General features: G+C 41.1%; 1 protein-coding gene across 2 annotated transcripts in view; it reads right to left on the bottom strand.

Annotated features, from left to right (window-relative positions):
* Window positions 1-16,359, bottom strand: part of TNFRSF21 (TNF receptor superfamily member 21) — a 67,132-nt gene that overhangs the window by 30,536 nt on the left and 20,237 nt on the right. For both annotated transcript variants that reach the window (XM_079147147.1, XM_079147146.1), the window contains exons 2-3: window positions 14,292-14,940; window positions 12,311-12,805 (exon numbers count right to left, since the gene is read on the bottom strand). In XM_079147147.1, coding sequence (XP_079003273.1) covers window positions 12,311-12,805; window positions 14,292-14,940 — 1,144 coding nt within the window. The remainder of the gene's footprint in view (window positions 1-12,310; window positions 12,806-14,291; window positions 14,941-16,359) is intronic.

Genomic DNA, 16,359 nt, shown 5'->3' with positions numbered 1-16,359 from the left:
GGAGATGTAGCTCAGTGGTAGAGTGCTTGGTTGAGGCCCTGAGTAGTTTGATCCCTGGTACAAGAAATAAAATAAATAAATAAATTAGAAAAGCCAAGCATCAAAGTAATTGATGGAAAATCCAAATTCTTACGATCAAGGAAGTCAGACTGAAACTTGAATTTAAAATCTGGCACTCTTACTTCCTTGCTAAGAGACCTGGGGCAAGTTACTCTGTACCTCATTTTCCCCATTTGTAAAATGAGGACAACGTGGCCTTCCACAAGATTATTAAAATTAAATTAATATTTATAAATTACTGACAACAGGACATGGCACTCAGTAAGCATGATATATAAGTTTCCATTAAAGTAGGCAGTGAAAACATGAACAGTAGCAGAAACCCTTGTTATAAGGCTAAAATGTATAAAATATTATAAAATATATTTTAGTAGTCTCATGTGGGTAGTAGCAAACATCCTAACCTCACTTGAAACAAAATTGAAGTAGAAAGGTACTAATTTAGTATCCAGTTCCTAATACTTTCATTTCTGAACGCTGCATATGGTGGTTTTAATAATTCACATGAAATGTTTCCTCAAGTCCTTCCTAAAACCTGGTTCAAGACTTTATTTATATTGTTCAAATATATGCAGGGCATAGGTTCCAGTTGCTTAACACCTGTCACCTAACCACTGCGAACCCTGGGAAATGTTTATACAAGAAACAAACACAATTCTACTCCCACAGTTGTTCTGCATGGCAAATCAGCTGCACAGCTGGACTGGATCTTACTGCTCAGCCTGGAAAAGAGGAAGGTGGCTCCAGAGACGCAGATCTAAGAGATATATTTCCTTAACAACTCCCAATAAGGCCAGTTCTCCCACAATGAACCAATCCTAAAGGAGAAATTGCACTTGGGATAGGGAAACTTTTTCTAATCCTGTTGTTGGGATTCATAAAGACCTAGAACTGAGAAAGAAGCTGTTACTGAAAAAACTATTTCTTGTTGCTTGCTATATAAGGTGGGGTTGATGTTATGTTTTGCTTTGCTTGAGCAGTGAGTTGTAAATAGAATGGAAGAAATAACAAATATTATAACCAAAAACTCAAGAAATAAAACATAGCTCAATTCAATGACAATGTCTGAACTTTTAAAATAAGTGCACTAAGCAAATTAAGTCCTGGTTCTTAAGAAGTATTGTTCCTCTAAGAACAGTTTTACATACTGTTTGGGGCATGAAAGTCATGCAAATAAAAGGTTGGACCAACGAGCCAGCTGGTCTGTGCTTACTCTTTTGAGTTTCAACCCTGACATATGAAAGGGGGTTGGTTGTGAATTCTATTTCAGGATCTGTATCACTGAAGGATTTTACAATGGAAGGAGACATTAGAGAGACATTGAACTAAGGGCTTTATGATACAGGTGACCAAAACCAAGCCCCACAAGGACCTTCCCTTTGCTTACCTCCTGCACCTCCTGGGTGGGTTTCCATTTTCACCTGTTGGTGGAGTGTCTTCTTCTCCACCATCATCCCAGCAGGTGCATGCAGTGTGAGCAAAGGTCCTTCCTCCCACCCTGAGGGATCAGAATCAGACTACCTCGGTAATACTCTGACTTTCTTTTCCAGTTTCTTTTATCCTAGAGGACAATCAGACTTGATGGCATTTCCAATGCGGATCTTTCTCTGCAGCCATTTCTCCTGGCCTGTATGTCCCGTTAAATTTGACCCTTATTGCATTTCTACTTGGGTTGAAAATCTTGGGCCTCTCTGTCCTGACCTCACCTCTCTAAATGCTCCACTATGGTTCATCCCAATGTCCTTGTTAGGGAGAGAAGGGAAGCCAGGCTAGCAGGTTTACCAACATTACATACAATCTTATTCAATCTCTATGAGCAACCCTGAGAAAGGAGTCATATCCACACTGCAGATGAGCAAACTGAGGACAGGTTTAGTGGCCTGGCACAGTTACATGGTTAGCACTAACACTCCATAGCCATCTCAATCTGACTCATCTGTCTTTTTTCATCACACCATGCTACCTCCGGGGACTAGAATCATCAATCCCACCTTTCTAGGACAATTAACCTCTGAGCTAGATCCCCAGCCATTTTTTTTTATTTTTCACTTTGAGATAGGGTGTCACTAAGCTGCTTAGAGTCTTACGAAGTTGCTGAGGCTGACCTTGAACTTGTGATCCTCCTGCTTCAGCCTGCTGAGCCATTCGATTAGAGGTGTGCACCACCACACCCAGTAATATAAATACTTTCAATATGTTTCCCTACTAGCACCCATTCCCCACCATGGAGTTATAGAAAGGGCGACAAGTAGAAATAAAGGAAATGCACATTGCAATAATACACTTGTATTGGTCTAGGTTCTAATCATGTGTCCACACACCCCAACACCTTCTCCAAAGGAGGGAGGGACAGGAGTGAGAAGCAGTGCAACACACTAATTACCAGCTCAGATCCAAAGCCAAATGCCTAAGTGCCTGCCCAGGCTCACCTCGGCCGTGTGGTGCGACCTTAGTCAAGCTATTCAATCTTTCTGTTCCTGAAGTGTAAAACAGTCATGAGCCTCACATCATAAAACTGTTCTATTAATTAAATGGGAAAATAAATATAAATTCCGTAGAATAGTGCCTGACACACAATAAACATTTGATAAGTATGAATTATTATTTCTCTCCCTCCCTACAAATCAACACATAGTCAATAAAGTTCCTCTAAAGAAAGTCTCTCATAGATTTGTCCTGGACCAGGACATTTTCAAGGAAAGTTGGTTAAAGTCAGAGAATGTCAGGAGCAGCTAGGAGCTGCTCCAGCCCCTGGGGGATAGGCTAACAGGGTGCAAGGCAAAGAGAAATGAAGTAGAAAAAGTGGAAAAGTGGGAAGGTGATGTGCACATTGCAAGAATTTAACAAATTTCTATCATTTCTTTTCACCTCAGCCAAGACGTCCTCATTTGTCTCATGGTCACTGCTCTTTCTCCTTCCACGGCTTAAAATCATTCAGTGACGATGCTTAGCAAAGGCGAACACGTGCCACCGCCTCCTCCTCATTCTCTATGGACCACCATGGTTCTCAGCAAGGCACTCCAGGGAGAGAAAACAGGTCAGGGGTGCTCCTCTGAGACACAACTTCCATCTCCCTCTCCTCATGACCCCTTGTAAAGGCCAAAGGGACTTTTGATCCTCCAACCTAAACCTTCAGCACCCTCACAGACAAACGACCTCTCCATTTTCTCATTCAAATAACTTGAGTAATTATTTTCAAATAGCAATAGCCTCTGTACTTAGCAGTCCTTTGACCAGAAAGGAAACAGGTAAAATATAAAAAGCACTCTTCCAGGAGTCAGAAGAACCAGGCCTTGATTCCCTCCTATCCCTGCAAGCCATAGGATCCTGAGCAAATCGCCCCTCTTCCCTGTGCCTCTGCTTCATCTTGTGTAAAATGTGAAGATTGGACTCAGTGAGTCTCTTGTGACCACGGTTCTCTCTCTCTCTCTCTCTCTCTCTCTCTCTCTCTCTCTCTCTCTCTCTCTCTCTCTCCCCCCTGCTCTCCAACTTGTACATTTTCCAAAAATAAAACAAAAACAAACACTCTTCATGTTACTAAAGCCTACTAAGCCCTGGTCCTAAGACAATGCACCTTGAACTTGGTGTTCAAACACATAAAATTAAATGAAAACACCACAAGTGGTTTAATAATAAATCTTCTTGTAAAATTTCCCAGTTCTTCCTTGACCTTAGGATTCCTCAGAGGTGAACCTGGTTACAAATTTATCCCAATCATCCTCCCCCCATCACCTCAGAGCAGGACAGCACAAAGTACACAGGAACTGTTTGCTTCATATGTATTATATTCCCCTTGCTTTGCCCAAAGAACAACTAATTCATAATCTAACAGATTGATCCATTCATTTTTTAGGAAAGTAGTTCAAAATACAGATAATAATAACTGTCAAACAGATGTAACAAAAAGCAGATCAAAGATGGAAAGATATGTAACAAAAACAAAGATAATCACTCTCTAACTTAGTATCTCTTACAGCATTTTTCCCTGAAGAAATTCATGGTTGTCTTGGCTAAAGATGTACTCTGTGGACAAGTACTTGGACATTGTTTTTCTGTTTTTTTATTTGTTTGTTTTGGTACTGGAGATATAACCCAGGGCACTTCACCACTGAGCTATATACCCCTTTTTTTTTTTTTTTTTTAAAACAGGATCTCACTAAGTTGCTAAGGGTCTCACTAAGTTGTTGAAGCTGGCCATCCTCCTGTCTCAGTCTTCTGAGCCACTGGGATCCCAGATGTGCGCCACCATGCCCAGCAGACATCATCTTTCTGGAAGCGAAGTAAATTATTTCTGTAATAGCAGCTTTCTACCCTTATATGAGTGGCAGTTTTCTCCATCCTCAAGGATCACTTGTAGAATTTAAGCACAAAGTCCCAATGAGTTACAAAGATGCACTATTCTGAAGAAAACATGTAATTTGAGAACCCTTTACTAGGGAGACTTACGTTGACCCTAATTAGCATGAAAAGAAGATACTGAAGTGAAGAGGGTTTCAGTATAGCCCAAGCCTAAACCTACTTAATTAGTAAGTAATACATAGCAGGACTGGGAGGGAATAAATGTCAGGACACATGCCCCCACAACCACCACCACCACCACCACATGTGACCAGTGCAAAGCTGTTCTCAGGATTCCATCTGTGACTGGGCAGCTGGACCACATGAGACCAAGGTCTCCCTCTGCATAAAAATTTAGGAATGGTTGAAATCCTCCAGCAAGGCATCTCAATTCCTTTGTAATTCCAGGTGCAGATTGGACTATTATGATGTCTAGTGACACACTTGTATAGGCTTAAAGACTCAAAACATTAGGTCTATAATAACTGTTCAATCTCTACCAGTAAAAATGTGTCACATTCTCCCTAAAAGCACACAGTTATTGCACTTTCTCTTGGTCCTCCCCAACCATGTGTCACCATTTGAGGAGACATTTTTACTACCCCACCTTCACTTTTTGGTAAGTTAGAGGAAACTTCTTTTACCCTGCTATGAGCACACAGTCTTTCTTTGGCACCCACTTGGAATTAAGCCTGGCCTCTTCCTTCTGACTAGCAGCATGCTGCTCTCCAGGCTACATTCAACACCTTGCAAAATCCACGAGGCCAGCATTTAACCTGACAGATATCAGTGTGACAACAGGCATACTCAGTAAAGGCAAAAGTAAACTGTCACGTTGACCACCCTCCTGTGATGGGTTCAAGTCTCCTCATTTGAGAAAGCTGATCTCCAAAGACAGAGCATGCCTTGGCCAGGATCACCCAGCCTTTTAGTAGCAGGATAGATTTGGACCTCAGCTCTCTCAGCCAAATGTGATTTTTGCTGCCTATAGCTGCTCCTCAGTACTGCAAACCAACCTCTGAGAAATGGGCCCATGCCTCTGCTCAACCTTCTCATATTTTTTAAAGAACTGCATTGCAGATGTCCTTTCTGTGTGTACACATCCTGCATTCCTTCCTTCCTCCCAGCTTTTAAGCAGTGCTATATGAGTACTGAGTTAAAATAGTCCATGTGACTCGATTAATCTCTCCATTTCTCTTTAAGGAGGGAAAGGGTGGAGCTGGACTCCAATGCTCTATGCATTTGTCCACTACTCCTTCTTGGCCCTGCTCTCCATTCAAAAAACATCAGTTCCCTGAGCAAGTAGATACAAGATAGGAGTCAAGATCGGAACCCAAGCCATCCTGCCTTCCTCTATGGTCTGGCAAAGAAACCCAGTAATACAGATCCATGAAAGATACACTGTGGGTGTACGCACACATAGGATTGAGCTCTCTGGGTAAAAGCTGGTATCTATCAGGAGAAGGAGGGATTTTAGGATAATAGGTATGTCCTCCTAGCTGTCACACATCAGAGCCACTCTGATAGTTCTGCTTTGTTACTTGTCTCTTCAGCTGACTGGGGAAACAGTCACCGTGAAAGGCAAAGATGAGACAGGCTCCAAGAAGAATCAGACTGATTTTCAGAGCTGTGCAAGCCACCAGAAGGTAGGAGAGTAAAAGCTGCTAAGAGACCACAGATCTTTGGTGTACATCACATGCTGGCAAACTATGGCCTGCAGGATAAGCCACCTGCTCTTGCAAATCAAGTTTTACTGGAGCACAGCCCCATCATTCACATGCTGTCTCTGGATCTTTTCATGCTACAAAAACAGAGCTGAATAGTTTCAACACAGACTGTATAAATCTCGAAGCCTAAAATATCTCTTAGCTTGCTGATCCCTGCTGAAGGTAGGTTAGAGAAAACATTACCGTGGGGAGGACAGATTCACATCCAAGGGTAAGAAAGGAGTCTCTTGGATTATCTAAGGGGCTCTCTGTCCACTTGAGAGGGTATAACAGTAAACTCATTAAGCTTAAACTCATGAAGGAAAAGCCACATTTCTAATAAGCCCTTGTAAGGCAGCAGCATTGACAATAAGAACAGCTGCTTATTATTTTAAAGTTTCTGCCTTGCTTGTGGTCATTATTTCTGTGAATCAGAAAACAGACCCAGAGGTTACCAGAGAGGATGAAGATAAAGATGACATGAGCAAAGGATGCTGACGTACTGTCTGGGTCATCTCCATCATCTGACCTCACCCTCACTGTTGCCAGCACCTATGTGCCACTGACCACATGGCCAACAACGTGCTAAGCACTGGGCACACATATCCTGACTTAATCCTCACCACAGCCTGTGTACTTGTGCTGTCCCCACATGATACATGAGGAAAGTGAATGCAGAGCAGCTAAGTCACTTGCCCTGGGCCACAGAGTCAATAGGTGGAGGGTAACTGGACTCTAGAGTCTTTGCTTTTATCTGCATGTTGTAATGCCTTTTTTTCTAATTTTCTAATCTTATAAACAGAGGTCCAGAGAAGTAAAAGATCTGAACTAAAAGTACATGACTAGGAAATGGCAAATCTAGAATTTTAGAGCTCAGGTGTACTGATAGGATCACTAGTCTATGATGCTGCTTTCCTCCTCCAAATCCTTACCTCCAATGTCTCCATCTCTCCCACCCCGGACCCAGCTGCAGGACTCCCACAAGTATTCTCAGCTTAAGGTCACTCACAGGTTCTACTGCCTTCCATACCAGTTAAACACAAGTACCTCAACAGTTACAAAGTGCCTTGACCTTTGAATCTGTGGTTCTCGCCCTTTGCATCACTCTGCTTTCCAGTGTCTGTGGGTCAGTATTCACTGTGACAGAGGCAAATCAGATGGGGAATATCAGCGATCTTTTCCTAGTTTGTTTATTGCATAGTTTAAAGAGAGCTGGTGGCATGGAAGCCTCCTTAACTCTGAAAAATAATTCCTTTGGGCATCTATGACAAATTAGTATAAAAACCCACCTTAAGATCTTTGTTTAAATCCCTAACACCAAATATCATTGTAAGTCACCGAAAAAAAATCAATAGTTCAATGGCTTCAAAACAATCCAACCCTGAAAAGAATGAGTACATTAATGAGATAATAGGTGGCCTAAACCAGTACCACCCAACAGAACCTCTATGATGATAAAAGACTCTGTGGCTGTCCCATCTAGTATGGTAACTACTAGCCATGTGTGTCTACTGGGCATTCAAGATGTAGTTGATTCAACTGAGGGCTGAGTTTTCTGTTCAGTGTTAAATTAAATAGTTCATGTGACTAGTGGCTCCCCTAGGAGCCAGCTCAGCACTAGACCACCCTGCCTTGAGCCCTAAACAACAGGCCAGGCATAGGGGACACAGAGTATGACCCAATGTCTGCTCTCTAAGATTTATAAGCTATGTAAATGAGAAAATCTACATAGCCACAACTAGCTAGAATGGCAAATGGTAAAAGCTAAAGGAATTAATAGCATCTCAGAATCTAGTTACACAGAATGAGACCCCTGCCCCTTTGCTGCTGTAGTTTAACAGCCTGCTTGATTGAGAAAGTGCCCCCGTTGCTCTCACAATCCCTGCTCCTGTCCACTTACACGAGATGGCATCTCCATCTGTCATGTAGCCTAAGTAACTACATGGGTGGGATCACTGTTCCCCATCAATGCTTATTAGCTCCCTAAGGCAGGGCACTGAAGAACGGGCTCATCAGGAACTAAACACAGTGGAAACTAGATAAATCCAATTCCTTTGCCTCTCACCCTTTTCTTCTCATTTTTCTTCACAGCCTGAAGTCTAAAAGAAAAAGGAAACATGATGGAAGACAAGGATGGCTGATGCTTTTCTGCCTTTAAATGCTTTCCAGAGCTTCCTCCTTAAGTCCCGTCAGGGAACTGTTTTTCAGACTTCCCCTCAACATCTCTAGGAAACAGCTTTCTGGGAACCCAACATCAGACATTTTAGCAAATAAAGAGGCAAGGAGGCACGAAGAAAAAAGGGAGGAAGGGAAAGAGGAGAGACTGACAGGAAGGAGAAGCAAATCATATGGCACAAATCAGAAGCAACAATGAGGGGACAGCAGTTGGCCCCTGTTCTCAGCCACCCCATTCTCAACTGGACTAGTTTGGTCTCTCCTCTAATAATAAGGAAGTGAACACAGTGACTGTTTTGAGATGATTTGAGACTTAGTCGGGGCAATGCACAACCAGTTGTGAGGAAATTAAGTTTTATTCTTTGCTTTTTTGCTTTTCGTGACAAAATAAATGAAAAATATTGTTTTTCATGTAACCTCCCAATTAATGGGACCCTATATTAATCTTAATTTTGAATTAAACAGAATTTTTTGGACTACCACCTACACTTACCCGTTATGTTGAAATTATATTACAAAAAGAAATACATTTCAAAAAAAAAAAAAAAAATGACAAGAGTGTGACAATTCGAGCACTAACAACCAACTTAGTTCTTGATGACACTGGAACCCAGTAATAAGCTCTTAAGTAGATTTCAGTATAGAAAAATTCTGAAGGGATTTGCAATTCTTGTTGCTAAAATAGATATATTACAAGAAACCACTGTTCATTCCCAAACTACCAAACAAAATCACTCTGGTTTCAGAAAGGAAGGGAACATAGAAAATATTACAGCACCCTCATTCTTCCACCCTCCTGGTCATATACCCCTCATCTTATGTTTCCAGCATTTGGACTCCAAGAAAGTAGGATTGCAGTTTTGTGGACTCCAACTTTAAAAAACCCTAAGTCCATGGCAGACAGAGAGGGATGAGTAAAACTGAGTAATGATAGAAGTCCTTGTTGGAGAGAGCGATGGTCATTCATGGTTTTGTTGCTGAACACTGGGGGTCTGCTTGGCAATCAGAAGCACTTGATTGTACTGTGTTGTGTTTTTTTCTAACTGGGCATTTTCTATACCTTTACTTATTTATTTTATGCGGTGCTGAGGATCGAACCCATTGCCTCACACATGCTAGGCAATCGCTCTACCACTGAGCCACAACCCCAGCCCTGACTGTTCTGTTTAACGTGCACAGGTAAGTGAGGCCTCATAGGACCTCTGATAGCAACCAGAGCTCCGAAATTTTATCTCCACTCTCATCCTCATGAGCAATTCAGTGTGAAATGAACAAGAACCAGGAAGAGATATTATTATACAGGACAATCTGCTGGCCAGAACACAGTGCAATCAGATCAACAAGGCCTTGTTTCCCTCCAGGTACCAGTAATGACTTGTACCAAACAGAACCTCTCTTTATAGTACGATTTTACCTGGTTGTACCTTTGAGACTAGCAATTTAGAAAGAAAAGACCCTCCTTAGAAAAACACCTTAAACATAAACAACCTAACACAAAAACCTGGGGGAAAGGTGAAGCTGTGGAAAGATAGTCACACCTGAATGTGACTACTGTGATTAAGTTTGAAAGGTATACTGCTGAAATACTGCTTTCACAGAGGGTATCATTGGGTTTTGTTTAACTTGGCTTTTCTATTCTTTTTACAAAATAGGATATTGTTTTAAGAGCACAGGCATAATAGTTTACAAGGTTACAGTGGCCATAAGAATGTCTACGGTCACCCTATTAAATTGCTTTCTGCTGCTGGCCCAGCTTTTACTTCTACAACTTGCTGTGTTCTCAAGAATGTTGGAAACTACACTGCAAAAGAGGGTTTATAAATGCAGTTGCTCATAAACTACTCTATAAATGCAACCACTAAAGGAAGGGATTTGCTTCGTTAATAAAATGAATAATGAGAGGACAATTCTAAATATTTACATAATCTAACAGGATGTTCACATTTGCTTTTGTTAATGAGGTAAAAATCAGGAGCAGAACAAATATTCTGACTGGCTACTTACAGGACAATTTCATGCACTTTCTAATCCTAGATTGGACCCATGTTAAATTATTGTAGTTAAAAACTATGTTATGCTTTTTCAAGAGAATATCCTTATTGTTAGGAAATACACACTGAAGTACTGAGGGGTAAAGGACCATGAAGTGATTCTGAAAAATTATATGTGCATATATGTACATATATGTATATTCTATATGTTATATTTCATTATATTAAATAATAAATAATTCTATAATACATATTTTATTGTATAAAAATCTACACACGTTTTTCTACCTATGGTTTTATAGAGAGAAAAAGCAACTGAAAAAAGAAAGAGCAAAGTGTAAAATATATACTAAAAAAAGACCAATGGGCACAGGTATGCAGGTATTCTTTTTACTAGTCTTACAACTTTCCATGAGTTTGCAATTATGTGCAAATGAAAAGTTTTTGTTTTTGTTTTTTGTTTTGTTTTGCAAGAGGAGAACTGAAGCTTTCTCCAGCCAGCTGAGAATCTTATTCAAGTCAGCATAGGCCCTATACCAGGTAGGACACTGGCCTCAGTCTGATTTTCACTTGGATTTGATCATTTGCACTAGTCATCAAGGGAGGCAAAAGGAGTTGTGTGTTTGTGTGAATTTTTTAACTTTCTCTAAATTTTTATCATAAAAGCAGCATGTGCTTATTATGGAAAACTTAGGGAAAGTGCAGAAAACTAATAAAGAAGAAAAATTCACCACATAAATCTACCACCCTGAGGGGAAAAAAATGGTCATTTTGGCATGTTTCCTTTCAATCTTTAAAGTTTTAAGAGAACTGGTATTGTATTATATAAAGAATGTAGCTTGGTGGGGTTTTTTGTTTCTTAACCTAATTTAACATTCCTATGACATGGGTAAAAACAAAAACTTCATTAAATCTTCAGTGTCAACACAATATACTATTATGTAGATCGTCCATAATTTACTTAGTTGTTTGCCTCAAATTGGTCCTTCGGTTATTTCCGATGTGTATTATACATAACACTGAGTTAAAAGTTTAAAATTTTTGAACTGGCATTTTTGGGGGGCAGTATTTCTGTTTTACCTTTATGATAGATTCATAAAATAGAAGTGCTGGTTCAAATGGCATAAGCATTTTCAAGATGAAATGGAAAAGGCCACACTACTTTTTAGAAATATAGGCATACACCTTTATTCTTTTAGGGGAAAAGTAACACCTGAATGGGATTTCCAAAACTGGGCTGGAATTTCATTTAGTATTTAAAGAAAAGAAAGTTATACCACAGTCAGAAAACTGCAATCCTCGGGTCAAATTTGGCTCTGGGACAAGTTCTATGAGCTGCATTTTGCCCTCCAAAGAAGAAACACCAAAATGTTCCAGCCTGTGTCAACACACACCAAATACTAAATAAGAGATGCAGAAAGCAGCCTCAGATGACGACCAGCATACACAGGGTGGGTGCCTATCATCCAAAAGACCAACTACCCTTCTGATGGAAATGGGGTCCTAAAATTTGAGTGGTGGTGGGGTGTGTATGAGGAAAACCATTGGAATTGAAAAGTAAGGTTCAGATTCAAACCCTGCCACAAGGTAAACTTACAAGTTGGGTTTGGTCTCACTCTACTTTTTTTGGCAGTCCAATGACATTGGAAAGGAAAGGCTCCAAGAGTCAGATGTACCATCTTGTCCCATCTGTCCTGCGCAAACAACTAGCCTGTTGTTTGAGTCAAACCTCTCTGGACTCCATTTCCTTGTTTATTAAATGCCCAGTCAAACAAGGTTCCTAAGGAGTTACTCTCAACTTTCAACTGATTCTGCAATCTTCTCCTGTTTTAAAGGTGCTGGGGGGGAATGGAAGAGAGGTATTCTCTCTGAATTTGTTCTGATGAGATGGTCAGAATCATTTGCCAAAACACAACTAGATCAGGTAGCACTTGGTGTACCAAAGGAGATTCCACAAACTATGCATTTCCCATTCCTTCAGAAAATGAGCTGGGGGAAAGGCAGGGACAGCTGCAAACAAGGAGAAAAGAGAAGGCTCACCATGGCCATTGCAGTAGTAGATCCACTTCTCCCGGTTCTGAGTTGGAGTCATGGATTTCTTCAGCCCTGCCTTTTCCACGATGGCACTGGGATCCTGCCGGGGCCCCTTTTTCAGAGTCCTGGAGCTTTTCCGGATACTGCACACTACTATCACCACGAGCACCAGCAGCAGGAAAAGCACAATCATCCAGGGCAAGTGCTCATTGATGTCAAAATGCTTGTGTACATTCTGCCTGGGATGGCCCCTCTTGGGGCCCTTGATAGGCGTGCTGGACTTCTCACCCCCGGTGGCCTCCATGGATGGCAGCAGCTTCAGGATGTGTCGGTGGTGGGGGCCTTGCTGGTGGCTGACTATCTGGAGGCTTGGGAGGGTCTTGTTCACACCTTCCTCACCACTGGCTGAGCTTGTGTTGTCAGGGACTATCCCTTCTTGGATGCTACTCAGTACCTTTGGTCTAACAGAGGCAGAAGAGTTGGATTCTGTTGAGGTCATGCCTAGAAAAAAGAGTAAGGAGCGGGGAAGAGCTTTTCCATATTTGGGGATCTATATATTCCCTCCTCTCCCTGGTCATCTCCAGATTAGGCCAGATAATCAAAGATAAGAACTTTGAAGCTTGAGAATAAATTATATTCCACATTTTCATAAAGGTGTTTATGAAAAGCACCTTTATTCAGAAGGTAAAATCTGAATAGCTAAACTCACTTTCCTGCACAAAAAACAAGGGCACACTCAGGGATCCACCATCTGAGCATCATATCCTAAGTGGAGAGATGTGTGTTCAGTGCTCCTGTCAATTCTAAATTGTTTTGATTATTCGGAAAACTAGTTCAAAATTAATTTCTTTGTTCATTCTCCTCCTCTCTTACCTTTGGACTATTTCATGATACAATGATAAAATTGAGCATATGACTAAGATAAAGAGCTCAAATACAAATCCAGGTTTGATTAAGTGGAAAGTTGGTGGAACAGGTCAGTGAATAAAATAGGGCAGGACTTTTTTAGCACCTGTTATCAATAGATTAAACAAGATTGGGGCTGACATGAGTGGACTTCCTTCAGAGAAGCTTCCCCAAGTAGTCTCATTTAGGAGTGTGAGAAATGGGAATTTTGAGACCCCACAGACAAAGCCAGGCCTTGTGTCATCCCCTGAGAAAGTGTGGAGTGGCCATTTGAACTCTTTGAGTCTGTTTCTTTATTTCAAAATGGCAGATGTGAAAAGGTTCTCCCCATAGTGTTATGGTGAGGACCAAGGGAGTTTGCTAGGAAGTACAGCTCAAGTTGGTTATCATCTCATGAAAATTAAATTCAATCAAAAAGGATTGAAAATAAAGGCTAACTCATATTCTGCTAGAGGTTCAAATGGAATCTCAGGAAAACTGGGATATTTGATGATAGGCATAAGACCATTGAAAAATCACTAAGTTATTCTTTTTCAGATGTGAATGCTAGTCATCTTCAATCTGATCTTTATTTGCTTGTCTTCTGAAGCTTCTAAGTTTCCTTCACATTCTTAGACCCACTTTGGATTCAATTTTCATCTCTTTCTTCCAGTTGTAATAGCTATTTCTCCCTTTCTCTCTCTCTTTCCTTCCAGTGGTGTTCAACCAGGATTGAGTCCACATTAGAGAATTAATGCGGAAGGAACATTAAACACTTAAATCACTCACTTGGCAAGTTTGAAACAGAGACCAGAAGAGGTAAGTAACTTACATGAGGTCATATGCTGTCCTTATTTCTCTAGGTTCTTATTTTTCTTGATGTGACCTAGTTTTTAGATATTTGATCTCTCCTAATAGAAAATGCCTAAGTTTAAATGTTTCTAATAACTCAAAAAAAGCCAGATTTAATTAGCCACAAAATGAAGGGCCCTTCTCCAAGGGATGACTTTAGGATACACAAAATGGAGACCATATCCTTGGTACAAGCCCACTGACAGTACTTCCAGTGGACTCAAAGAAATAATTCATGAGGTTAAATTACCTTTGGGAACATAAGTGGAGGAAGGGACTTCATGGGATTCCATGTGCTCAGGGCGTGAAAAGATGGCTGTGCCAGGGGAAGGCGGGGCCGTGCTGGAGGCCAGGTGTGTGCCACAGACGTTGTCTGTCTCCTTGGTCCCCGGCTTGATCACCACCAGGTTCTGACTCAGACAGTCTGTGTACGCTTTGCATTTCATCACACTAGAAGGCACATCAGAGAAGGTACCCCGAGCGCACTGCTTACACCGCACATCCTCATTCTCTGTCCCTTTCTTCCGCACACCCCAACCCACAGGACACACTGTGTGGGGGGCACAGGTACCATTAGACTGGAACGTGCCAGGTGGGCAAGTGCATTCTCGGTCAGTCAAGGCAGCACAAGGTAATTTCTCAACCATTGGCCGGGGGCATGGCTGACTACAGTCATGGCATCTCTCTATGCCATTCTCATGCCTGGTAAAGGTCCCTGGAGGGCAACTGCTGCAAACACGCAGGCTTGTGTTGGTACAATGCTCAGAGACATAGGTTCCTGCTGGACACTTGTCACAGGTTAGCACCTGGCCAGTGGCACGGTCAACATGGCGGTATGTGCCAGTGAGACTTGGGGCCTTCTGTTCTGGCTGAGCCGTGGTGGTGCTAAGGAGTCCAAGCTGAAAGAAATAAAAGGGGAAAGGGAAGGAACAAAAACCAAGGTGTTATATAGGACAAGAGGAGAAGAAAGGACCAGCAATCCCAACGCCACCAGCATCATTCTTGTTAAAGGTCTAACCAATGCTACATCCACTTAACACTACTGTCTCAAGATGCAGGAAGAAGCAAATGAAGACTTGAACTCCACATTAGTGCCTGATCTACTGGCTGTGAGGCTTTGGTTCAGCTGCCTGACCTTTGCCTCAGCTCCCCATTTTCCATCTGTAAAATGAAGCTGACAATACTTCTCCAAATTGATTATAAAAATCAATTAATAATATGAATATGAAAGCACTCTGTGGATAGTATTTAAAATAGAAGTAAAAATACTAAGGTAAGAAGAAAATAACTTGCTGAATAGTTGTCTTCCTTTCCCTGACCCAAATGTTAAGCTGCCATTTCTCAATAGTAAAACAAAGCAACTGAGAACCAAGATGGCATGTATTCAAGTTATGACTTCCCTAGCACCATATTGCCTGGTTAGGGTTAAACTATAGACTTGGCAGGATTTTTTTCAAATGTTTCTTCTATATGAAGTTAAACTTCCTTTTTCAAAACAGAGGCAGGCCCTTGGCATTCCTGGTAATGTGCTTTAAATAACAGAGTTGATGCTTTCATATTCACACCCTATTTGTACAGCTTCTGAAGCCTGCAGCTGGTAGGTCATGGGCCTGCAACCACCAAGACCCAGCACGAGGGACTCAATAGACATTTCAATGTCTTTCATAGAACAGAAACTTCACTCAGCAAAAAGGATTTTAGGCTAGCTTCAAGATGAAAACTCTAGAGGAAAGCAAATTATTTTTGTGGTACTAAATCCGAAGGTCCTTCTGAGAAGTGGGAAAGTAAATAGAAAGCTTTTCTGCAGTAATGAAGATTGAGAGTCTCTAACAGTTCTCACTGTCCTCTATGAAATGGAGAAAGTTTGTAAGAAAATAATAGCTGTCTTTAACTATCAGCTACCTGCCCAAGCAAATTCCCACTAAATTTACCACTGAACCAGTAACTAAGAGAATAAACCCAGATTTTTTTCAAAGTGATTACAGCTCCTGTCTTTAGCATCTTAAAACGTCATTCAAGGTTCAGTTCCTCCTCTGCCCCACAATTTAACCATAGGAACCAAAAGTATTTCCCCTTAAATTCTCTTATCCCAAACAAACCTCTAGTTATATGACAAGGAAAATTTTTTGGCTTATAATATTCAGGTTTTTCTTTAATCTGAGACCAAAAGGAAAAAAAAAAAAAAAAATGCTTAACTTTTGGACCCAAAGGAAAAGAACCTCCTTCTTGATGATAAATTCTGTGATGTCTTCCCTTTTCACTTCTGGCTTTATATTTCCTTTTCTTGCCCCTTCTATTTGCAAAATCATCTCTAGCTA

Source organism: Sciurus vulgaris (assembly GCF_902686455.1).
Source record: "Sciurus vulgaris genome assembly, chromosome: 7".
In the NCBI taxonomy this organism is placed as follows: domain Eukaryota; kingdom Metazoa; phylum Chordata; class Mammalia; order Rodentia; family Sciuridae; genus Sciurus; species Sciurus vulgaris.
This window is presented reverse-complemented; position numbering and strand designations above follow the sequence as displayed.